This window comes from Microcebus murinus, chromosome 6, assembly GCF_040939455.1.
Source record: "Microcebus murinus isolate Inina chromosome 6, M.murinus_Inina_mat1.0, whole genome shotgun sequence".
NCBI classification, from domain to species: domain Eukaryota; kingdom Metazoa; phylum Chordata; class Mammalia; order Primates; family Cheirogaleidae; genus Microcebus; species Microcebus murinus.
The window spans coordinates 112,544,144-112,567,667 of record NC_134109.1 but is presented as its reverse complement, the minus strand read 5'-3'; the positions used below and the strand labels follow the sequence as shown (position 1 = coordinate 112,567,667).

General features: G+C 46.1%; 1 protein-coding gene across 2 annotated transcripts in view; it reads right to left on the bottom strand.

Annotated features, from left to right (window-relative positions):
• Positions 1-196: 196 nt before the first annotated feature.
• Positions 197-23,524, bottom strand: part of ACSBG1 (acyl-CoA synthetase bubblegum family member 1) — a 61,023-nt gene continuing 37,695 nt past the window's right edge. For both annotated transcript variants that reach the window (XM_020286108.2, XM_020286107.2), the window contains 9 exons: positions 10,488-10,568; positions 10,248-10,397; positions 9,752-9,928; positions 8,793-8,974; positions 7,607-7,837; positions 6,687-6,904; positions 4,028-4,167; positions 3,268-3,514; positions 197-883 (listed from right to left, as the gene is read on the bottom strand). In XM_020286108.2, coding sequence (XP_020141697.1) covers positions 813-883; positions 3,268-3,514; positions 4,028-4,167; positions 6,687-6,904; positions 7,607-7,837; positions 8,793-8,974; positions 9,752-9,928; positions 10,248-10,397; positions 10,488-10,568 — 1,497 coding nt within the window. In that variant the 3' untranslated portion in view covers positions 197-812. The remainder of the gene's footprint in view (positions 884-3,267; positions 3,515-4,027; positions 4,168-6,686; positions 6,905-7,606; positions 7,838-8,792; positions 8,975-9,751; positions 9,929-10,247; positions 10,398-10,487; positions 10,569-23,524) is intronic.

Below are 23,524 nucleotides of genomic sequence, written 5' to 3'. Positions count from 1 at the left end.
GGCCTGGTGGCAACAGGCTAACTCCACAGTTGGCTGCTTTTACTAGAATGCCCCACTTGATACCACCCCCCTGCACCTTTGTTTATTCCAGGGCACTAATGATTACTTATATTCCCATTGCACACAGTCCTGTGGGTTAAATGCCCACTAGTCTCTGGACTGGTCCCATCTGCTCGATTGGCCAAAAAATCAGGTCTTTGTTAACAGTTCTGTTAAAAGGTTTAATATTCAAATTACACATTAAATAGAATCAAATAGGCAGCAGCAATTTTATTAAGCATCAAGTCAGTTGGCATGTGCGTGGTGGAGGAGTGCCTGGTAATGGGATAATAGAGTCAGCAGTGTCCAGCAAGATTCTGAAGTAAATCAGGCCGCTAGGTGAGTTATAACTGTTTGCTTTCCCTGTGGGACACACTAGTAATACCAGCTGTCTCCCCCACTTCCCTCCACAGCCTGCTGCTGGCTGGCCCATTAGGTGAGCTAGCAGTGTGTTAATCTACCTCAAACTAAGGCCAAAAGTTATCTGCGCTTTAGTTCTGGAGAGCTGATCTCATCTATTACCTGAATGAAAAGCAGTACTTAATAGAATTAAAACCATCCACATGTGAAGCTTCTCAGAATTGTCAGCTATTGTTGGCCTAAGACCTGGCAAACAGGAGCCAGTGCCACCCCTCACCTGGTGACCTAACAGGTCTGCCAGAGGAGTGCCCATGCCCAGACTGAAGAGACCCGGGGCTCAGGAAGACACTAGGGAAGCCTGCCATCCATCCTGAAGGAACTTCAAGCATGGCCCCTGGTTACATTTTCTCTTCTTAGTAAAAAGAGTCAATGATATTTTTGTACTTCTCCAAAACTGTGAGCCGCTTCAATTTCATTGTGGGACCTAAAAGAGAAAATGGAAGAAATGAGTGAGGCCCAGGCTCTGAGAATTTTGAGGAGTGTGTCAAAGACCCACATTTCGGGGAGTCCTGCAACTCTGGAATGAAGCTGGACAGTTAGGACAGACAGTAGCCAGCCTCCAAGACAGAGCCCTCCTGGCATTCATGCCCCTTGTGTAGTCCCCTCCTATGTTGTGCCATCGTTGGTCGTGTGGCCCACAGAGAGGAAGCAATGGTGTGATACTGCTGAGAGTTAGGTTATAAAGGACTAAAGTGGTGTAAGCCACGTCCACCTTCTCCTTGACCTACACCCATTCTTGGTCTTTGATCCATTTTCTATTCTGCCCCTTGAATGAATAAATGATTTGAGCAATCAAAAATAAAAAGACTACAGTTTATTCCTTGGGCTCCCTCTTGGATCATTCTGGGGTAAGCCAGCTGCCACGTCCAGAGGACACACGGGCAGTCTATGGAGAGTCCACTGGCCAAGAACAGGTCGCAGGCCAACAGCCAGTGAGGAGCTGAGGCCAGCCCACAGCCACATGAGTGAGCGTAGGGTGGCCCTCCAGCTCCACATGCCTGCTGGCCCAGCCCACACTGACTGCAGCCTGAGGGGGGACCCGAGCCAGAACCACCCACCTCAGCTGTTCCTGAGATGCTGACCCACAGAAATGTAGATAGTAAATGTTTCCGGTCAGGCTGGTGGGTCACACCTGTAATCCCAGCACTTTGGGAGGCTGAGGCAGAAGGATCACTAGAGCTCAGGAGTTCAAGGCCAGCCTGGGCAAGAGTGAGACCCCGTCTCTACTAAAAATAGAAAAAGTAGGTGCCATGGTTGTGCACCTGTAGTCTCAGCTACTCGGGAGGCTGAGGCAGGAGGATCACTTGAGCCCGTGAGTTTGAGGTTGCAGTGAGCTACGATGACACCATTGTACTCTACCCAGGGTGACAGAACAAGGCTCTGTCTGGAAAAAAAAAAAGGATATTGAATCCCCCTCTCCACTCCCCACTTCATATAAAACAAATAAACATTTTAAGCTGCTACATTTGGGGATAATGTGTTACACAGCAACAGATGACTAATACATCATGTCTATTTTTGTGAAAGTTCCTACAATGTTGGACATTATGCTTTTTTATGTGTGTGTGTATGTGTGTGTGTGTGTGTGTGTGTTGTTTTGGGGTTTATTTTTTAAAGAGAAGAGGCCTCATGCTGTTGCCCAGGCCTGAATGCAGTGGTGGGATCACAGCTCACTACAACCTCTCACTTCTAGGCTCAAATAATCCTCCTGCCTCAGCCTCCCAAGTAGCTGGGACTATAGGTGTGCACCACCATACCTGGCTAACTTAAATTTTTTGTAGAAATGAGATCTTGCCATATTTCCCAGGCTGGTTTTGAACTCCTGGCCTCAAGCAATCCTCCAGACTCAGCCTCCCAAAGTGCTGGGATTACAGGCGTGAGCATCCATGCCCAGCTGCCATTATGCTTTGATGGATTGTGATGGGGCAAGAGAAAGCCCAAGTTAGGGGAAGCCTCTGCCATGGTCTTTACAAGAGATTTTCACCAAATCTCTTCTCTTGCCCTTGGTTTCCCCCCTCTAAAGCGAGGTTGAAAGGGTTCTCATTTGAGGTCCTGGGTAGCTTAAAGTCATTTTTGTGCTTAACTCATTCTTGACTGTGTAACTGGAAACTTCAGAATCAGTCATTACTGTTAACTGCTTAGAGAGGACTCCTGTCTGATTGTGCATTCAGTGTGTTGGCACCAGACAACCAAACAGGCTCCGAGTCTCTGCCTGCAGCTCAGCATTACTGTAGATAGTTGCATCTGGGTTCAGCTTTGTTGGGTTTGAGGGAATCTCACTGGAGAAGCCATTTTCACCTCCACATCCCATGAGCACCACAAGATGCTACAGCTGAGAACCACCTCATCCAACCATCTGAGGTTGCATCAGAGTTTTTTTCTTGTCCTGTGGGCTGTGGTCTATAATGGCCTCATCCCCTTACCTGTCATATGAGTTGACTTACTGAAGATTACTGTAGTCTCCCACCTAGAGCCAGGTGACTCCAACCAGAACACCAGCAAGGCCTTGGTGTTTGACTGATAGTTCCACTGGTTTTAGGAGAAAATGGTCCCATAGTCAAGGCAAAATTAAATGTCCTGTGTTCAAATTAGTAAGTTCTTGCACATATACATTCAGCAGGCTCTACACATTGACAAGCCCATATCCTGAGCAATCAATGTGTGCCCACAAGAAGATAGGTGTCTCCCAAAGCCCTGTCTGTGACCTTCTCCTTGCCATGGCAGCTTCAGAACAGGTGCCTCCCAGGTCCTGCCATGGCCTCTGCCTTCCTGCACAGCCCCTGGAATAGTGAAAAGAAAAAAACCTACCGAACTCTCCACCTGAAATGGAGAAGTCCCTCTCAAGAATGGCCCACTTCTGGATGTGGTAGGGTCGGGCTGCCGCATTCAAGTTGACCCTCTGGATGCCCTCTTCGATGGCCTGGTACACGGCCCCATCCTTCTTCCCCACGATCTCAGACACTGTGGTGGCTTTGCTGCCCACCCTCTGGCAGAACTCCACAGCTTGTTCGGTCAGATTATCAGTTGGGTCAGAGGTGTCTGGGTCCAGAGTGCACTGAAAAGCCAGAGATAAGATGAGGGCCAAGACTCACCCTGTAAGACACAGCCCTGGTCTTGGTGGAAGTCTTACTGCTGCTAATGGTAAGGTGTGAATCATGCCAGCTATGTTTCAAAGAGATGGTTCTAGAATGAGTAGGGTGCTACTGTATTGAGCCCCGTGGTGTGGCGGAAGGAGCAGTGGTTTGGGAATTAGAAGACCTCAGTCATGAAGTCATTATCTGTAGCACACCCTGTAACTCCCACCTCTCTGCTCCCCAGGGGCATGAGCATCTGTGAAGGCAAGGGACAGTGGGGAGCAGCACTTTGTGAGCTGGCATGTACTGGTAACGTCACAGCTGCATACTGGGGACAGAGGGAATCTGCATGTGCTACAACTGTCCCCACAGTGCAGACAGCACTGACTGCACTTAATCCAGAATAAAGCCATGAGACCCAGGTGTGCCCTGGGCCAGACCCCCAAACCCCCACTCCTGGCTGCTCCTCCAGAGCCAGAGTCCCCTGGACACACCTTCAAGGTGAGCAGCATGGACAGGAACTTCCTCTGGTCCCCGATCAGCATGGCATTGCTGACAATGGGCAGCTCCATTTTCACGGCCTCCTCGATGGGCACAGGGGGCACATTCTCCCCTCCAGCTGTGATGATTAGTTCTGGGGAGGCAAGGCCAGGCCCCCGGCACAGGCTGTAGTCCCAATGCCCCGGCTGAACCAAGACCCAAGCTTCAGCAACAGCCTGGGAGCCCAGAAAGCAGGCGTGCTGCTAGAGACGCCCCTTCTCTGGGAGCCAAGAAGCAGTGCCACGCCCTCTGAAGCACTTCACACCTGCTGGGGGCGGTGGCAGGTGCCAGAGGACAGATGCTCACTCAGTGCTCCCTCGCCTCCAGTCATCCGAGACAGCCTGCTCAGATGTCTCATCCATGGCCCCCTTCTGCCAACTCGAGTTCCTCAACAGACCTCCCACCCTGTCCCCTGGATAGCCTGGTGGCTCCTCCTTCTGCCCTTGCTCATAGCCTCCATCGCCATCACTCACACAGCGCTCACCACCACGCTGAGTGCTTCACATACAGTAATGTTTAATCCTCACAACAATTCCAGAAAGAAACAGGCGCTCATTGCTTTGCAGATGAAGAAACTGCAGCACAGAAAGGTCCAGTAACTGGTCCAAGCTCACACGCTAATAAGTAGCAGAACTAAGATTTTAAATCCAGCCCAGTTCCAGAGCCCATGCTTTTATCCGCACTGCTGTGGCACCTCTCACCTTGTTTGTCTGTCCTGCTGGAATACCCCTTCCACTCATTCCCTCCTTCCCACACACTTTGGGAGCTGGCCTGTTCTAGGGCCAGCTCGCTTGCCTCCTTCAGGAAGCCCTCCTTTCATTCAAATGTTTATGGAATGTCGCTGTGCAATGCCAGGTGGTAGGCACTCAGTGTACTGGTCTGCTGTTCTCTGGATGATGGCTTACTTCCAGGCTTGATGGTTGTAAATTCAATAAAATAAAGTGTGTGTGTGTGTGTGTGTGTGTGTGTGTGTGTGTGTGTGTGTGTGTGTGTGTGTTTGAGAGAGAGAGAGAGAGTGTGTGTCTCGGTTGCCTAGGCTAGAGTGCAGTGGCATCATCATAGCTCACAGCAACCTCAAACCCCTGGGCTCAAGTGATCCTCCTGCCTCAGCCTCCCAAGCAGCTGGGACAACAGGTACATACTAACATGCCTGACTAATTTTTCTATTTTTTGTAGAGATAGGGTCTCCCCGTGTTGTTCAGGCTGGTCTTGAACTCTTGGCCTCAAGCAATCTTCCTGCCTCAGCTTACCAAAGTGCTGGGATTACAGGTGTGAGCCACCATAGCAGCCATAAATAAAATTTTTAAAATTTCTATACTAAAACCTATGCAATACACTACTGAGAGAAAATTTTTAAAGACCTAAGTAAATGGAGGGATGGATATACCACGTTTATGGATTAGAAGAGTTAATATTGTAAAGATGTACATCCTCACCAAATTAATCTGTAGATTTAATGACATCAAAATCAAAATTCCTACCAATTTTTTTGGGAAATTAATACGATGATTCTAAAATTCACAGTGAAATGCAAATGGCCAAGAGTAGCTAAGGTCATCTGGAAGATGAAGACCAAAGCTGTAGGACTTACACAAGCATGTATCTAGCTTTATCATAAAGCTACAGAAATTAAGACACTGGAGTATTGGTGCAAGGATAGGCAAATAGGTCAATGGAACAGAATAGAGTCCAAGAATAGACTTCTCAGAGACAGTCACTTCATGAATGACACAGGTGGCACTGCAAGGCAACAGGGAAAGGCTGGTCTTTTCTATACGTGGTGCTGGGTTACTTGGATATGTATTTGGAGAAAAGGTATCTGGACCCTTACCTCTCACCATACTAGTTCTAAGAGGAGGGCCAACTCTGGTTGCACTGTCTGGCTACTGTCCTCGCTGTACTGGGATGTCCGTCCCCTCACCTGCTGTTGCAACGGGGGACGCTAGGCGGCGCCCGTGCGCCCGGCTGCCCCCGCCGTCGCCGGCAGGGCGCTAGGAGCCCTGCACTCCTGGCCGCGTCCGCAACTCCGTGCGGGTCGGTTAGACCCTCGGCACGCCGCACACCGCCCGCCGGGGTGGTTTCCAGGAAGCCGTTTCCCCACTCGCGGAGCCCCACTATCCCTGGGAAAGCCGGGCCTGATTCCCACGTGGGTGCTGCGGCGATTACACCCACTTAGGCACAGTGAGCAAAGTATCTTTCCACGGAGGAATCCACAACTAATTTCCTGTCTGTGCAAGCAATTTCTCTGAAATTTTGTGTGTCATTTTTAATTTTATATCTAATGTGCATTCTGTTCTTCATATCCGTGTTTGCATGTAAAAATATATATTTATGCCCTCAAATTTTCCAGAAAGATTTGTGTTGTTTAGGGGATTTGAATCCTAGCTTCATCATTTACTAGCCGGGTGACCTAAGGCAAGTTACTCAGCCTGTTTGGATGCCCTCACTGGTAAGTCGGGGTAATATCAGTACCTGCCCCCCAGGAAAGTAGAGTAAGTGAAACGACGCAGTAAAGGTGTGTGACACTGGCGGGGCATGAATAGCGGTGGGAGTCGAATTCCTCCTGTGCCCCACTGTAGTCTCCAACCCCCCCCAGCAGGCCAAGGCACTCACCTTTGAGGCGCCCAGTGATATAGAGGAAGCCATCGGCATCCAGGCGGCCAGTATCACCTGTGTGCAGCCAGCCCTCCTCGTCAATGGCCTCACGTGTCTTGTCCTCCATGTTTAGGTAGCCCATGAAGATGGTGCGGCCCCAGAGGCAGATCTCACCGATGCCCTCTGCATCCTGGTTCACCAGCCTCACCCGGCAGCCTGGCACCACTTTGCCTGAGCTGGCCATGAGGGGGAGGGGAGGTGTGGTCACAGGGGGCTGTCCCCCTAAGCCCAGGATCAGCCTCCACTGGGGAGCCGGGTTCCCAACCTCTCAGTCTTTACTGATGACTAGAAGGTGTCCCCTCTCTGGGTTTTTGTATTTTAATAGGGGACTTCAAGCTGAAAGGTAGAGCTAATTAAAGGGTTTTTGGTGACGGGAGGTAGGGAGGGAGGGAGGAAATGATAATGGTAGAACTTGGAGCCTGTGGTAGGCTGGCGGGGAGGGGAGGTATTTAAGCACAACAAATGATCCTTCAATCACTCCCCAGAGCTGACTGTCTTCCCCACCCACTAGAAGGCTGACCTGGTTACCTCACTCCCACCAAAACCGGACCCTGGGCCATCAGCTATCCTGGAACACCTTCTAATACACCCCACCCTACCATAGGGGTAGGACAGAGGGAAATTGCTCCATCAGGAATCAGGGTACCCCTAGGCTGTTCAGGCTGTTTTCAACTGCAGTCTCACATGACAGAGTGGCAGAGACCACCCCACCAAGATGGCAGTGTTGGCACTCAGGGGCCCCACAACCCAGTGGCCAGGTCTCTGGGATCTGATCAGTGTGCAAAGAGGTGAGAGTCCCCAGGGCACTCAGCAGGGGGCACAGGTGGTGCCAGCAAGGGTACATGGATGTGCACATGTGCAGCAGCCTTGGGCCTCACCTGTAGAGCCGGTAGTTGCAGGGGCTGGACATGAAGTGGGGGCCTGAGGTCTCGCTGAGGCCATAGCCCGCATACAAGCGAATGTTGAGGCCCAGGAAGAAGTGCTGTGTCTCTGCAGCCATGGGCGCCGCTCCATAGAAATTCTTCTGACACTTGGCAAAGCCCAGCGCCTGGCGGACCTTGGCTAGCACCAGGTAATCTGCCAGTCTGGTTGTGAAGGGCTTCAGGTCACTAGTGGGAGAGGGAGAATGGTCCATGGGAGAAAACACACATGTACACATACATTAAAAGAATTGGTAGTCAATGGGGACACATGGGCACGGCCATGCCAGTTGTCTATTCTGATTGTTTGGAGCCAGTGCTGAACATGCTGAATTTTGAATATTGGACCTGCCTTTGAACATGCATGCAAACGTAGGGTGTGTAGGTGATGCACATAGTATGTCTTGAGCCAGGAAGTTAGACAAATAGGTTCAGGTGTGTACAGGTGCACAGGCCACACAGATGCATGCCAGTTTGCACATGCATTACACACATGTGCAGAGACTTGAAGTATGTATTCATGGACACACATGTGTAGAGGTATATGATCCCATTGAAGCCCAGGAATGTTTTGTTCATGCATATCTGTCTGTGCAAATGCAGCTGTGGGTGCACAAATGTATACACGTCTCATGAAACATACTGTTTCACAGACACATGGTAATAGAAACTACTTCCAAATGGAAACCAGGTCAGATTCATGTCACTGACCCTCCCACAGTGCTGTGTGGGAGCTTAAAAGGCAATCAAAAGGGTGTGGGGAGAGAGCCGAATGGCTGCTTGGGATGCTGGAAAGGCTGGTCCCCATCGCTATGGCCCCTTCTCCGGCCCCTACTGAAGTCAGAAGACCTCAGGAGACTGGCAGGAACTTCTCCCAAGGAGGTGACTTCCACCTCAGAGGAAGTGAGTCAGTCCTGCAGTCAGAAGGAAGAGGACACCCAAAGACGGAGTGACTGTCCTCAGCAGGGTCTGGGAGGAGGAGAGGGGCGCAAGCCCAGCCATTGACAGGGCCTCTGCCCGGGGAGCCCGGGACCGCCAGGCCACTGGAGCCGCGGCAAGCCTGGCCTGTCAGACCCATGGTGTGTGCTGGGTGGGACCCAGCCCTGCTGCATCCCCAGGCCTGCTGCCCCTGGGTCCTCTGTACCTGGCAGAGCAGGTGAGGTTCTGCTCCAAGGTCACCGACATAGCCCACAGCAGCATCTTGCGCCGGATGAAGCCAGACTGAGCTGCCACTTCCTGGATCCGCTCCATGATCTTCTCCCACACGCGTGGCACGCCCATGTGGGATGTGGGCTCCACCTCCCGCAGTGTGTTCACCAGGCTCCCCTGTTCACCGCAGGGAGAGGCAGGCCTGCTGGTTCAGGGCCCACCAGGGTCCAGGAGCCCCTCTCACCAGAGTGAGTTGTGTACACACCTCACAGGCATGCCCGTGCACAGATGCTCAGACAGTGCGCGCACACACACACACACTTGCGTGTGACGTGCAGCACATACTGTCGGCTCAGTGGCCGTTGCCTTGCTCTTCTTTGCTGACAGAACCTGATGGCAGTCAGATATCAGGTGGCCAATGCTTCAGAAGCACCTGGGTCCCTTCCCAGCCCTGAGCATGGTGACCCTTCATTAGTCTAACTCAGACATGATAATCCCATTCCCCTAAGCAGCATTTGGTTTAGGAATGGACACGTGACACTGTTTGGGCCACTGATTTGTGGAGTGGGGAAGACTGCTGGGGGGTTTCTTGGAAAGTTTTTCTTACAGTTAAAATAAGGAACCAAAGAACAGGTGTAGTCTGTGAGGATGGGATGCAGGGAGGGGCTGTGGCCGCCTTGTGACCTTTTGTGAACCTACTCTGAGACACCCGTCATCAAGGGTGTTGCAAACCTAGCAAACCATTGTGACTCGACTCTATGTAATGTCATCATTTTCCCTTCTCGTCTGGTCATTTAAGTTGGGCTGTGTTAACTGCACCTGACAGAATTCTGACTGATAAATGCACAGAAAACCAGCACATGCATGAATGTACATGCACACCCACAGACACGAGTACACACAGCGCCCTTGCACACAGACAGGGACAGCCACCCGGTAGAGAGGCAGACAGACCTTCAGAGCGTCAGGCTCAGCAAAGCAGACCTGGGCTCCCCACTGGATGCCTGTCCACAAGTCATAGATCTGAGCGGCAATGTGGCTGAGGGGCAGGTAGCTGACCACCACCTCCTGCTGGACTTCTGCTGGCTGGATGTCACCGGCCTGGCTGCCGTACCTTGCTGTCCACGTGATCTGGAGGACAGGTAGATGGGCCCCAGCAGTGTCCACGAGACAGCCACGGCAGTACTCACAACTGTCGTACTTAGGGCTTCTTCTTTGGGGACCCCCAGAGTGAGTACCCTTCCTGGCATCTCTGGGAAATCCCCAGGACGGGCCTCCTCTCTCCTTCCCCCCCTTCGCTGGCTCAATCTTGACCACAGACCGAGGGGCTGTTCTGCTTATCCCAGCTCCCTGAGCTATACTTGCCAGAGGAACTTCTCCAGGGGCTGTTCAGTTAGGGCCACGGCCCAAATCCACCCACAGCCACCCCGGCCCTGGGCATCTGTCCTACGTTGTCTTGACTCAGCATCACGCCCTTGGGGGTTCCAGTGGTGCCTGACGTGTAGACCAGTGCGCAGCACTGGTTAGGCTGCTGGGCATTGATGATGACATCCAGGGCCTCCTCGGGCACTTCATTCCCCAGCTCCATGAATTCCTCCATCTGTGGCCAGGTGGGGCAGAGTGGGACATCAGGTCAGCAGGGAGGGCCCAGACAAGCCCTGCAGGGCTCCCAGGGCCCCACTGACCATACCGTGTACACATTGGCCATCTTCTGTGGAGGAGGTTCTTTATATATCACTACTGCCTTTAGATGTGGCAAATGTTTCCAGATCTGCATTGATGGGGAAAATGAATCAGTTTCAGCAAGAAGAAACCCTGAAAAGAACCCCATCTCCTGGTGTTAGGCTGCTTGGCAGGCCCTTTGTGGCAAAGGTCTCTGGATTCTGCATCTCTGACCTTTGACCTTAGCAGGACAATTAGCCACCCTTCATGAGAACATGGGTGCAGCAGAAGTGGGGCTAGGAAAGTGGCAGGGAACAACTTCCTACTAAAAGAAAACCACCAAATGACCTGGGGCTTGGCCAAACAAACTATGATCCAGCCACACAGTGGAGTAGTACTATGTCACTGTAGATGAGAGGGACAGAGGTCTACATACTGACATAGAGTGAGTGGTTTCTAGAACATAGTATTAAGGGAAAAAAGGAATGTGTACAATATACATATAATATGCTATCTTTGAGTAAAAAATATTCACAATGTGAATAAATATAAATACATGTGTATATATGCAAACATGCATTTATTTATATTTACAAAAAGGAACACTGGGGCACGTCCAGAAGATGGCGGATGAGAAACACCGCCAGACAGAGTGTCCCTGCAGAAAAGACAGATTCTAGCAGAAATTACAAGAAAGAAGCAAGAAGACGAGCCTACATCGGATGAGGGTCAGAAGGAGGAGTACCTGAGACCACGGGAGACTCCACAGGAGGAGGTCACGGAGGAGAAAGGGAAGCTGGGACCCCCGGAGCAGCCCGGAGACCAGCGGGAAGTGTAGGTGGATATGCCGTTTCCCCTCCCCTGCATCCTGGACTGCTGGTGGGCTCCCCAGCGGGTGGAGAGACCTGCGGACACCAGCCCAGTGACGGCCGTTGCCAGTGAGCGGTAAGCCAGTAGTGGACGCGGCACCAGGCTCCCAACTCCCTCAGGGCACCTCCATGTGCACAGACCTGAGCCACGCGGCAGACGCCATATTGCCTCCTTCTCCCCTCCCCCAACCCTGCCCCTGGCTGCCCAGAGAGGCAATACAGCCACCAGCGAGAGGCACCTACAGGGAACGGGACCTTCCCTTTTGGGGCCCTAGAGTTCCCTAAGGGGAACTCAGACTGTGAGCTCTCTAGCCCTCCCCGGTGCTGTTGGCACGGTGATCCCAGGAGAACGGGGAAGACCCTGAGGTTGAGAGACATAGATCCAGCGTGGGTTCCCTGTGGGTGAATTGGGACTGGCACTGCTCTCCCTGGTGGGGACATAGTTTCAACTCTGGGACCCAGAGGTCAAACCTGCAGACCACATCCCGTGCACCAAGGTCTCGCATTGCCCGGGGCACAGAAGGAATATTTGTGAACAGCCTACTGAGGTGTGTGTGCCTTCAGGGGCAGATCAGCGTCCTAGAGGGCAACTCTCCCCCCAAAGGGAGGCCATGCGCTAGGCACAGGTGGCGTTCCTAAACAGGGAACCTCCCTGCCGGCAGCACAGCCAGGGGAGGCCTGGTGGCGTGTGGTTTGGCCTGCTGGCAGAGGCCCAGGAGTAGCCGCGGGGTTGGGGAGGGTGGAAAGAAGCCAGGCCCACTCCAGACTGCGGGTCTCAGACAGCCCCACCCCCACACGCAGACTCTCTGACTGAGCCGGACCATTCCAGCCCCTCCCTGTCAGCTTTGCCTGGAAGCAGAGAACAGAACTTTGACCCCTGCTAACAACATTGGTGGTGCCTGAGGGCAGGCCTACCCAGCCCAGCTCCGCCCAGACTCTCTCCTAGACCAGCCCTCACTGAAGGGGAGAAAAGGACACACCTCGAAGTCCCAGGGCCCCACCCACCACCTAAGGCACTAGAGTTTTCTCTGCAGGAACAAGAGCTGATAACAGGACACAAAAACAACAGCCTAGCCTGTTCCTCCAAGCAAGCACCACCTACTGACAGGGAGAGCATCCTGCACACCCTTTTTACGACACCTACTGACTCATTATACAAGGAGTGGTCAAATCTCAACCACAGACACCACCTACTGGCTCAGAAACAAAACAAGGCATGTAAATACCCAAACAAAAACCTAAAGAAAAGAAACAACAACTGATCGACATGGGAAGAAATCAGCTAAGGAACTCAGGAAATATGAAGACCCAAATGGAAAACACACAAAGAGGAGCACCAGCCCACTAGAAATGAACACCAACCAAAATCAGGCAACCAAAATGACAGAAGAGGAATTTCGTATGGGGATCATAAGAACACTCACCAACCTGCAAGAACAACTCAATAACCAACACAAAGAAACCACAAAAAGGCTCCAGGATCTGGAAAAAAAGTTCACTAAAGAAATAGACACAATGAAGAAAAGTTTAACCAAACTCCTGGAAATGAAGAATCAATTCAGGGAACTACAAAATACAGTGGAAAGTCTCAAGAACAGGGTAGGTCAAACAGAAGAAAGAATCTCAGAGATTGAAGATAACACCCTCCAATTAAATAAATCAGTCACAGACATAGAGCAGAGAAACAAGAGAAAAGAGCAAAGCCTACAAGAGATGTGTGATTATGTGAAGAAACCTAATGTGAGAGTCATAGGGATACCAGAAGAGGAAGAAGACAACACTCATGGGTTGGAAAGCTATTTGAAGATATAATAGAGGAAAATTTCCCAGGCCTTGCTCAAAATCTTAATATACAAATTCAAGAAGTTCAGAGGACCCCTGGGAGATTCAATGCAAACAAGAAGATGTCATGACATGCAGTCATCAGACTGACCAAAATATCAACTAAAGAGGCCCTTCTAAGAGCTGTAAGACGAAATAAGCAAGTGACATACAAGGGAAAGCCAATTCAAATAACACCAGACTTCTCTAATGAGACTTTACAAGCCAGGAGAGACTGGGCCCCCATTCTCACTCTTCTGAAACAAAACAATGCCCAGCCTAGAATCTTATTCCCTGCAAAACTAAGCTTCATATATGAAGGAGAAATAAAGACATTCTCAGACAAGCAAAGGCTCAGAGAATTAACCAAGACAAGACCACCCCTACAAGAAGTACTCAAAACAGCGTTACACATGGAACATCATAATAATAACCCACATATATAAAAACAACCAAAACCCAAAGATTAAGGGCCAGATATTACAATGGCTCAAGACAGAAATCATAGCAACAACATCCAACCCAACAGAATGAACAGTAATCTACCTTACCTATCAGTTCTCTCAAAAAATGTGAATGGCTTAAACTCTCTACTCAAGAGACATAGGCTGGCTGAATGGATAAGAAAATACAGGCCAAGTATATGCTGTCTTCAGGAAATTCATCTAACCTGCAAGGATGCATATAGACTAAAAATAAAAGGGTGGAGATCAATATTCCAAGCAAATAGAAGCCAAAAGAAGGCTGGTGTAGCAGTTCTAATTTCAGACGATTTAGTTTTTAAACCAACAAAAGTAGTGAAAGAGAAAGAGGGTCATTATATAATGGTGAAGGGTACGGTTCAACAAGAAGAGATAATAATTTTAAATATATATGCACCCAACTTAGGTGCACCCAGATTCATAAAGCAAGCCTTACTGGAGCTAAGCAAACGGATTAATAGCAACTCCATAATCACCGGAGATTTCAACACCTCATTGACGTCACAAGACAGATCCTCCAAACAGAAAATTAATAAAGAAATAATGGACTTAAACAAAACTCTAGAACAATTGGGTCTGACTGACACTTACAGAACATTCTACCCAAAATCCACTGAATATACATTCTTCTCATCAGCACACGGGACATTCTCTAAGATTGACCATATCCTAGGACACAAAGCAAACCTCAGCAAATTTAAAAAAATAGAAATCATACTATGTATCTTCTCAGATCACAGTAGAATAAAAGTAGAAATCAACCGTAACAGAAACTTACATTTCTACACAAAAATGTGGCAATTAAGGCCAGGCGCTGTGGCTCACGCCTGTAATCCTAGCTCTTGGGAGGCCGAGGCGGGCGGATTGCTCGAGGTCAGGAGTTCAAAACCAGCCTGAGCGAGACCCCGTCTCTACTATAAATAGAAAGAAATTAATTGGCCAACTGATATATATATATAAAAAAAAAAATTAGCCGGGCATGGTGGCGCATGCCTGTAGTCCCAGCTACCCGGGAGGCTGAGGCAGAAGGATCACTCGAGCCCAGGAGTTTGAGGTTGCTGTGAGCTAGGCTGACGCCACGGCACTCACTCTAGCCTGGACAACAAAGCGAGACTCTGTCTCAAAAAAAAAAAAAAAAAATGTGGCAATTAAACCACCTCCTACTAAATGATTACTTCATAAATGAAGAAATCAAGATGGAAATAAAAAAAATTCTATGAAGAAAACAATAATGGAGAGACAAGTTATCAAATCCTCTGGGACACAGCTAAAGTAGTTCTGAGAGGAAAGTTTATCTCCATAAATGCCTATAACCAAAAGTCCAAAAGATCACAAAGACAATCTGATGAAACGACTCAAAGAGCTGGAAAAAAAAGAACAGACCAGCCCCAAAACCAGCAGAAGAAGTGAAATCAACAAGATCAAATCAGAATTAAACGAAATTGAAATCAGGGAAGCTATTCAGGAGATTAACAAAACAAAAAGTTGGTTCTTTGTAAAAATAAACAAAATTGACACGCCATTGGCTAAGCTAACAAAAAGCAGAAAAGAGAAATCTCTAATAAGCTCCATCAGGAACAAAAAAGGAGACATCACAACTGATCCCAAAGAGATACAATATATAATTTATGAGTACTACAAAAATTTTTATTCACACAAATTGGAAAATGTGGTGGAAATGGACAAATTTCTAGAAACACACAGCCTCCCTTGGCTCAACCAGGAAGAAATAGATTCCCTGAACAGACCAATCTCAACAGCTGAAATAGAAACAGCAATTAAAAATCTCCCTAAAAAGAAAAGTCCAGGTCCAGATGGCTTCACACCTGAATTTTACCACACTTGCAAAGAAGAACTAGTACCTATCTTGCAGAAACTATTCAACAACATCGAGAAGATTGGAAACCTCTCCGACACCTTTTATGAAGCGAATATTACTCTGATACCAAAACCAAGAAATGATGCAACAAAAAAAAGAAAACTACAGACCAATATCCCTAATGAATATAGATGCAAAAATTTTCAACAAAATCTTAGCTAACCGAATCCAGACGCTTATCAAAAAAATAATCCATCACGACCAAGTGGGCTTCATCCCAGGGATGCAGGGATGGTTCAACATATGTAAATCTACAAACGCAATTCACCACATAAACCGAAGCAAAAACAAAGACCACATGATTCTTTCAATAGATGCAGAAAAAGCTTTTGACAAAATTCAACACCCTTTCATGATACGAACACTTAAGAAAATAGGCATAGAAGGGACATACCTAAAAATGATACAAGCCATATATGACAGACCCATAGCCAACATTTTACTGAATGGGGAAAAACTGAAAGCATTCCCACTTAGAACTGGAACCAGACAAGGCTGCCCGCTATCTCCACTTCTATTCAACATAGTGCTGGAAGTCCTGGCTACAGCAATCAGACAGGAAAGTGGAATTAAAAGTATCCAAATAGGGGCAGAAGAGATCAAACTTTCACTGTTTGCTGATGATATGATATTATATTTAGAAAACCCCAAAGATTCAAGCAAGAAACTCCTCGAACTGATAAATGAATTTAGTAAAGTCTCAAGATACAAAATCAATACACAGAAATCAGAGGCATTCGTATAGGCCAACAACAATCAAATTGAGAACCAAATGAAAGACTCAATACCCTTCACAATAGCAACAAAGAAATTAAAGTTCCTAGGAGTATACTTAACCAAAGAGGTAGAAGACCTCTACAGTGGGCACTATGAAACACTGAGGAAGGAAATAGCAGAGGATGTAAACAGATGGAAAGCCATTCCATGCTCGTGGATCGGCAGACTCAACATCATTAAAATGTCTATACTACCCAAACTGATGTACAGATGCAATGCAATACCTATTAAAATCCCATCAGCATTCTTCACAGATATAGAAAAAATAATTTTACGCTTTGTATGGAACCAAAGAAGACCCCGAATATCAAGAGCAATTCTAGGCAACAAAAACAAAATGGGAGGTATTAATATGCCAGATATCAAACTATACTACAAAGCTGTAGTAATTAAAACAATCTGGTATTGGCACAAAAATAGGAATATTGACCAGTGGAACAGATGTGAGAATCCTGATATAAAACCATCCTCATATAGCCATCTAATCTTTGACAAAGCAGACAAAAACATACGCTGGGGAAAAGAATACCTTTTCAATAAATGGTGCTGGGAAAACTGGATAGCCACTTGTAGAAGGCTAAAGCAGGACCCACACCTTTCACCTCTCACAAAAATCAACTCAAGCTGGATAACAGACTTAAACCTAATGAAACTATTAGAATTATTAGTTTGAAACTGTTAGTATGAAACTATTAGAATTCTAGAGGAAAATGTTGGAAACACTCTCCTAGACATCGGCCTAGGCAAAGAGTTTATGAAGAAGTCCCCAAAGGCAATTAAAGCAGCAACAAAAATAAATATATGGGACATGATGAAACTAAAAAGCTTCTGCACAGCCAAAGAAACAGTCATGAAAGTAAACAGACAACCTACAGAATGGGAGAAAATTTTTGCATCCTACGTATCCGATAAAGGGCTGATAACTAGAATATACTTAGAACTCACATATATCAGCAAGAAAAAATCAAATAACCCTATTAAAAAGTGGGCAAAGGACTTGAACAGAAACTTTTCTAAAGAAGACAGAAGAATGACCAACAAACATATGAAAAAATGCTCATCATCTCTAATCATCAGGGAAATGCAAATCAAAACTACAATGAGATATCACTTAACTCCAGTGAGAATGACCTTTATCAAAAAGTCTCCTAATAACAAATGCTGGCGTGGATGCGGAGAGAGAGGAACACTCCTACACTGCTGGTGGGCCTGCAAACTAGTTCAACCTCTGTGGAAAGCAATATGGAGATACCTTAAAGCGATACAAGTGAATCTTCCATTTGATCCAGCAATCCCATTGCTGGGCATCTACCCAAAAGATCCAATGACACTCTACAAAAAAGACACCTGCACTCGAATGTTTATAGCAGCACAATTCGTAATTGCAAGGCTGTGGAAACAGCCTAAGTGCCCATCAATGCAAGAATGGATTAATAAAATATGGTATATGTATACCATGGAGTACTATTCAGCTCTAAGAAACAACGGTGATATAGCACATCTTATATTTTCCTGATTAGAGCTGGAACCCATACTACTAAGTGAAGTATCCCAAGAATGGAAAAACAAGCACCACATATTCACCAGCAAACTGGTATTAACTGAGTAGCACCTAAGTGGACACATAGGTACTACAGTAATAGGGTATTGGGCAGGGGGAGGGGGGATGGGGGTGGGTATATACATACATACATAATGAGTGAGATGTGCACCATCTGGGGGATGGTCATGCTGGAAACTCAGACTTGTGGGGGGGAGGGGCATTTATTGAAACCTTAAAATTTGTACCCCCATAATATGCCAAAAAAAAAAAAAGGAACCCTGAAAGGTAAATCAAAAACTGATTAAATTGACTATCAATAGGCAGAAAAAGGGAATAAAGGTAAGAAGAAAGGGATGGAAGCAAAAATTCTTTGAGTATATCATGTAATTTTGATGTTGGAATCACGGACATGTTATAATCATTTGAAAAATAAAGCTATAGGAAAAAAGCTTTTTTAAAACTTGAAAAGTCTGAAAGAAATAAATTAGACTTTACACCACGTTGGTGTTACATAAACATACAAAGAGTTACATCAGGGGATTTTATAATGGTGCACTTTGATTATTCTTTCTCAGTGACATATACTCAAGGGGCAGAAGGGAACTCCAAACTTCATTCAATAGTCTTATTGTTACACCTAATATTGATACTATTATTTTAAAGTTACTTGATGTATATTACAAGAGTAAGTTAATATTACTAGGAACTAAGATTTTAAGGTAAAATAAAAGAAATGCAAGAAGAAATCAAACAAATCAAAGAAAGTAAGCTAAAGGCCCACAATGTATCATTTGAATCAGAAATATCAGTGTGATTTTTGTTAAAGTACATATTGCTGAGACTTCCTATCCTGGCCACAAGGAAGTAACACTTATCCCCCCACTGTAAATACTAGGAGACCGACAAAACATGTAGAACAATTGATTTCAGATATTGGACTACAGGCCCAGAACTGTCATCCCTGAGAGATGAGCCTCTGAGTGCCCCAGGTTTCTTCCCACAGGCAATTCCTGGGGAATGGGGCGGGGGTGGGGAGGGGAGGGAGAGAGAGAGAGAGAGAGAGAGAGAGAGAGAGAGAGAATATAAAACACAGTTGTCTCAGTTGTCTTGCTGAATTGAGGTGACAAAGATCAGAGTTAAGGAAATTGAGGTGGTAGAATTTGTAAGACAGAATACTAGAGAGGAGAGACCTATGTAGACAAATAGAGAAAGAGTTCTATAAACCCTTTTAGGGGTCCTTTTGAGTCTTGGCTGAATATCCATCTGCACATGCACAGGGTGAAACTTCATGAAGCCGCAAGAAGATCAAGGACGGGGGCTGGAAGTCTAACAAGAGCTCCTATAGGAATTGCTCCTATGTCCTTCAGCTAGCCTGAGGGCACCTCAGTAGGCATTAAGCAGAGACCAGAAGAGCCAAGACTTAGCAGTGGGGCTAAATTAGCCTTAGAGCAAAGGCTATTCAGACATGCCCCAAAGCTTTAAACACAAGCCTCAAAATGAAGTTCAGAGAGGAAAAAAGAAAAAAAAAAAACTGGAAAAAATTACCTCTGGGATAATATCAAGAAATATGAGCTGGGTGCAGTAGCATACCCCTGTAATCCCAGCTACTTGGGAGTTGAGGTAGGAGAATCACTTGAGGCCAGGAGTCTGAGACCAGCCTGGGCAACATAGTGAGACTCTTGTCTCATAAAAAGGAAGGAAGGAAGGAAGGAAGGAAGGAAGGAAGGAAGGAAGGAAGGAAGGAAGGAAGGAAGGAAGGAAGGAAGGAAGGAAGGAAGGAAGGAAGGAAGGAAGGAAGGAAGGAGAAAGAAAGAAAGAAAGAAAGAAAGAAAGAAAGAAAGAAAGAAAGAAAGAAAGAAAGAAAGAAAGAAAGAAAGAAAGGAAGGAAAAGAAAAGAAAAAGGAAGAAACCTAATATATATATAATTGGCTTAAAAATTGAAAAACATGTCTGAAGAATTTCCAAATTTAAATTGGTGGATTAAAACTATAAATCCACAAATTCAAGAATCTCAGTAAATTCTAAGCAGGATACACACAAAGAAAACTACCCCAAGACACAACAGAACCAAATTGCTGAAAAGCAGTGATAAAGAAAAAATCTTAAAAGCAGCCAGAGAAACAAGATACACTATGTGGGGAGAAACAAAGATAAGAAATCACAGATTTCTTGTCAGAAACCATGCACATGGAAAACATTGGAATGAAATCTTTGAAGTGCTGAAAGAACAAAAAAACAAACCCTGTGAACCCAGAACTCTAAACCAGCTGAAATACCTTTTTAAAAATGAACATAAAAATAAACCCTTTTTCAGACAAAGAGAAGCTGAGAGAATGTGTTACCATCAGACCTGCACTACAAGAAATGTTGAAGAAAGTTCTTAAGGCAGAAGGAAGATGATGCCATATAAAAACTTGGATCTAAGCTGGGTGCAGTGGCTCACGCCTGTAATCCTAGCACTCTGGGAAACCAAGGCAGGAGGATTGCTTCAGGCCAGGAGTTCAAGACCAGTCTTGGCAAAATAGCAAGAACACATCTCTACAAAAAATAGAAAATTAGCTGGGCATAGTGGTGCATGCCTGTAGTCCCAGCTGAAGAACTACTCAGCCTCCCAAGTAGCTGAGACTACAGGAATATGCCACCATGCTCAGCTAATTTATTTTTTATTTTTTCAGGAGGCTGAGACAGGAGCATTGCCTAAGCCCAAGAAGTTAAGGATGAAATGAGCTATGAACTTGCCACTGCACTCCGGCCTGGGTAATAGAACAAGACCCTGTCTCTACAAACAGGCCGGGTATGGTGGCTCATTCCTGTAATCCCAGCACTTTGGAAGGCCAAGGAGGGAGGATCACCAAGGAGGGAGGCCAAGACTTCAAGACCAGCCTAAGCAACATATTGAGACCCCATCTCTACAAAAAATAAAAAAAATAAATAAGCTGGGCATAGTGGTGCACACCTGTAGTCTCAGTTACCTGGGAGGCTGAGGCAAGAGGATTGCTTGAGCCCAGGAGTTCAAGGTTGTCCTGAGCTATGATCACCCCATTGCACTCCAGCTTGGGCAACAGAGTGAGACCCTGTCTCTAAAAAATAAAAACAGTAACAAACAAAACAAAATAAAAAACTTGGATATACATAAAAGAAGGTTAGAATGTTAGAGTGTTAGAAATGGCAAAAATGTGGGTAAATATGAAAGGCATTCTTTCCTTCTTTTAAAATTCCTTTGAAAGATACTTGACTGTTTAAACCAAGAATAATAACAATGTATATAGGGTTTATAGCCTGTATAGAAGTAAAACGGACAATAGCACAAAGGATGTGAGGGGTGTGGACATGCACTGCTATATGGCTCCACATTACATATGAAGTGGTCTAATATTTGAGAGAGATTGTGATAAGTTAAAGATGCAAACAGTAAAGTCTAAGGCAAACACTGATACAGTAACAAAGGATAGCTAATAAGCCTGTGGAGATCAAACACAATATCAAAACAAAACTCAACCCAAAAGAAGTCAAGAAGGAAAGAAAGGAATGAGACAGAACAGATGGGACAAATCAGAAACAAATTGAGTCAAATGGTGGATTTATAGACAGTTTTGTCTTATTGGATAAAAGGGAAAGACCCAGATATATGCTGTCTATAAGAAACTCACTTTAAAGACACAGGTTAAAAGTAAGAAAATACAAAAATATATACATGCAAACATTACTCATAAGAAATCTGGAGTGGCTATATTAATTTGAGGCAAAGTAGACTTGGAGCAATAACTATTACTAGGAATAAGGAGGGACATTTCTTAATGACAAAGGATTAATTTATCAAGAGAACACAATAATCTAAATATGCATATGCTTGATAACAGGGATCCAAAATACATGAAGCAAAAACAGAGAACTGAAAGAAAAAAATAGATAAGTCCACAATAGTAATTGGAGATTTTAACACTCCTTTTTTTCAGTATTTGATAAAACAAGTAAACAGAAAATCAGTAGGGATATAGAAGATTTAAACAGCATTATAACACTACCAACAAACTTGACATAATTAATGTTTATAAAACATTCTGCCCAACAACTGCAGAATATACATTCTTTCGAATATACATCGAACATTCGCTGAAATTGACCATTATTCTGTCTATCACACCTGCTCTGTACAAACAGGTACCAAAGAGCCCCAGATCATGAGGGAAATATCTTCCTTTGGAGAAGAATTCTAGCCAATGAATTATAAAATCAACCTTTTTCCACCCCTCAAAAAATAAATAATTCGGACAAAGATCATCAATGGATGCTAAAACCATTAGGAGAAAGGTTGATGTGGAACTTCTCAATGGAGGAGCAGGTGATCACCACCTGAATCCACTGATGACTACCATCATCACAGAGAGTGGGTACACCTGACATCACGAGCCTCTTAAAGCAGTGCACTACGAAGTACACAGGACCACGTATGAAGTGTTCATGCCCAAAAAGATTTAATCTGAAATGCATCAAGCCTTTAGATCTAACAGGAAATACAGAGTTTAGAGGGACAAGTAAGTTCAACAACAGCAAGAGAAAGCAGTTAGACAAATACAGAATCCGGCAACTTTTTTTTTTTTTTTTTTTTTTTTTTTTTTTTTTTTTTTGAGGCAGAGTCTCGCTTTGTTGCCCAGGCTAGAGTGAGTGCCATGGCATCAGCCTAGCTCACAGCAACCTCAAACTCCTGGGCTCAAGCAATCCTCCTGCCTCAGCCTCCCGAGTAGCTGGGACTACAGGCATGCGCCACCATGCCCGGCTAATTTTTTCTATATATATTAGTTGGCCAATTAATTTTTCTATTTATAGTAGAGACGGGGTCTCGCTCTTGCTCAGGTTGGTTTCGAACTCCTGAACTCAAACAATCCGCCCGGCTCGGCCTCCCAGAGAGCTAGGATTACAGGCGTGAGCCACCGCGCCCGGCCAGAATCCGGCAACTTATTCAAGACAACTAGCGCGGTTTCTGCAGAGTGTCTGTGGCAGAGGCTCTCACACTTGGAAGCGCGCCAGAATCACCAGAGGGCCTGTCAGACACGGGCGCTGGCCCCACTCTGAGGTTCTGATTCAGTAGCACCGGGGTGGGGCTTGAGAATTTGCATGTCTGACAAGTTCCGAGGTGATACTAATTCAGGAACCACTCTGTTCTATGGCAGGGCTTTGTTCTGAATTAGAAGACACTTAAGAGACACTAGTCACATGCAACATGTGGGCCTGGTTTAGATCTTGATTCAAATAAACCAACCATACAATGACATTGTGGCCATCGAGATAGACAGGAGAATGGTGGTTGCCAGGAGGGAATGAGGAGTTATTGTTTAATGAATACAAAGTTTCAGTTATGCAAGATGAAAAGAGTTCTGGATGGATGGTGGTAATGGTTGCACAACAACGTGAATGCACGTAACACCTCCGTGCACTTAAAAATGGTTCCATGGCTGGGCTCAGTGGCCCATGCCTATAACCCTAACATTCTGGGAAGCCAAGGCAGAAAGATTGCTTGAGGCCAGGAGTTCAAGACCATTCTGAGCAAAAGTGAGGCCCCATCTCTACAAAAAATATATATATATACAAAAAAATTAGCCTGGCATTGTGGTCACAGCTACTTAGGAGGCTGACACAGGAGGATTGCTTGAGCCCAGGAGTTTGAGGCTGCTGTGAGCTATGATGGCGCCACTG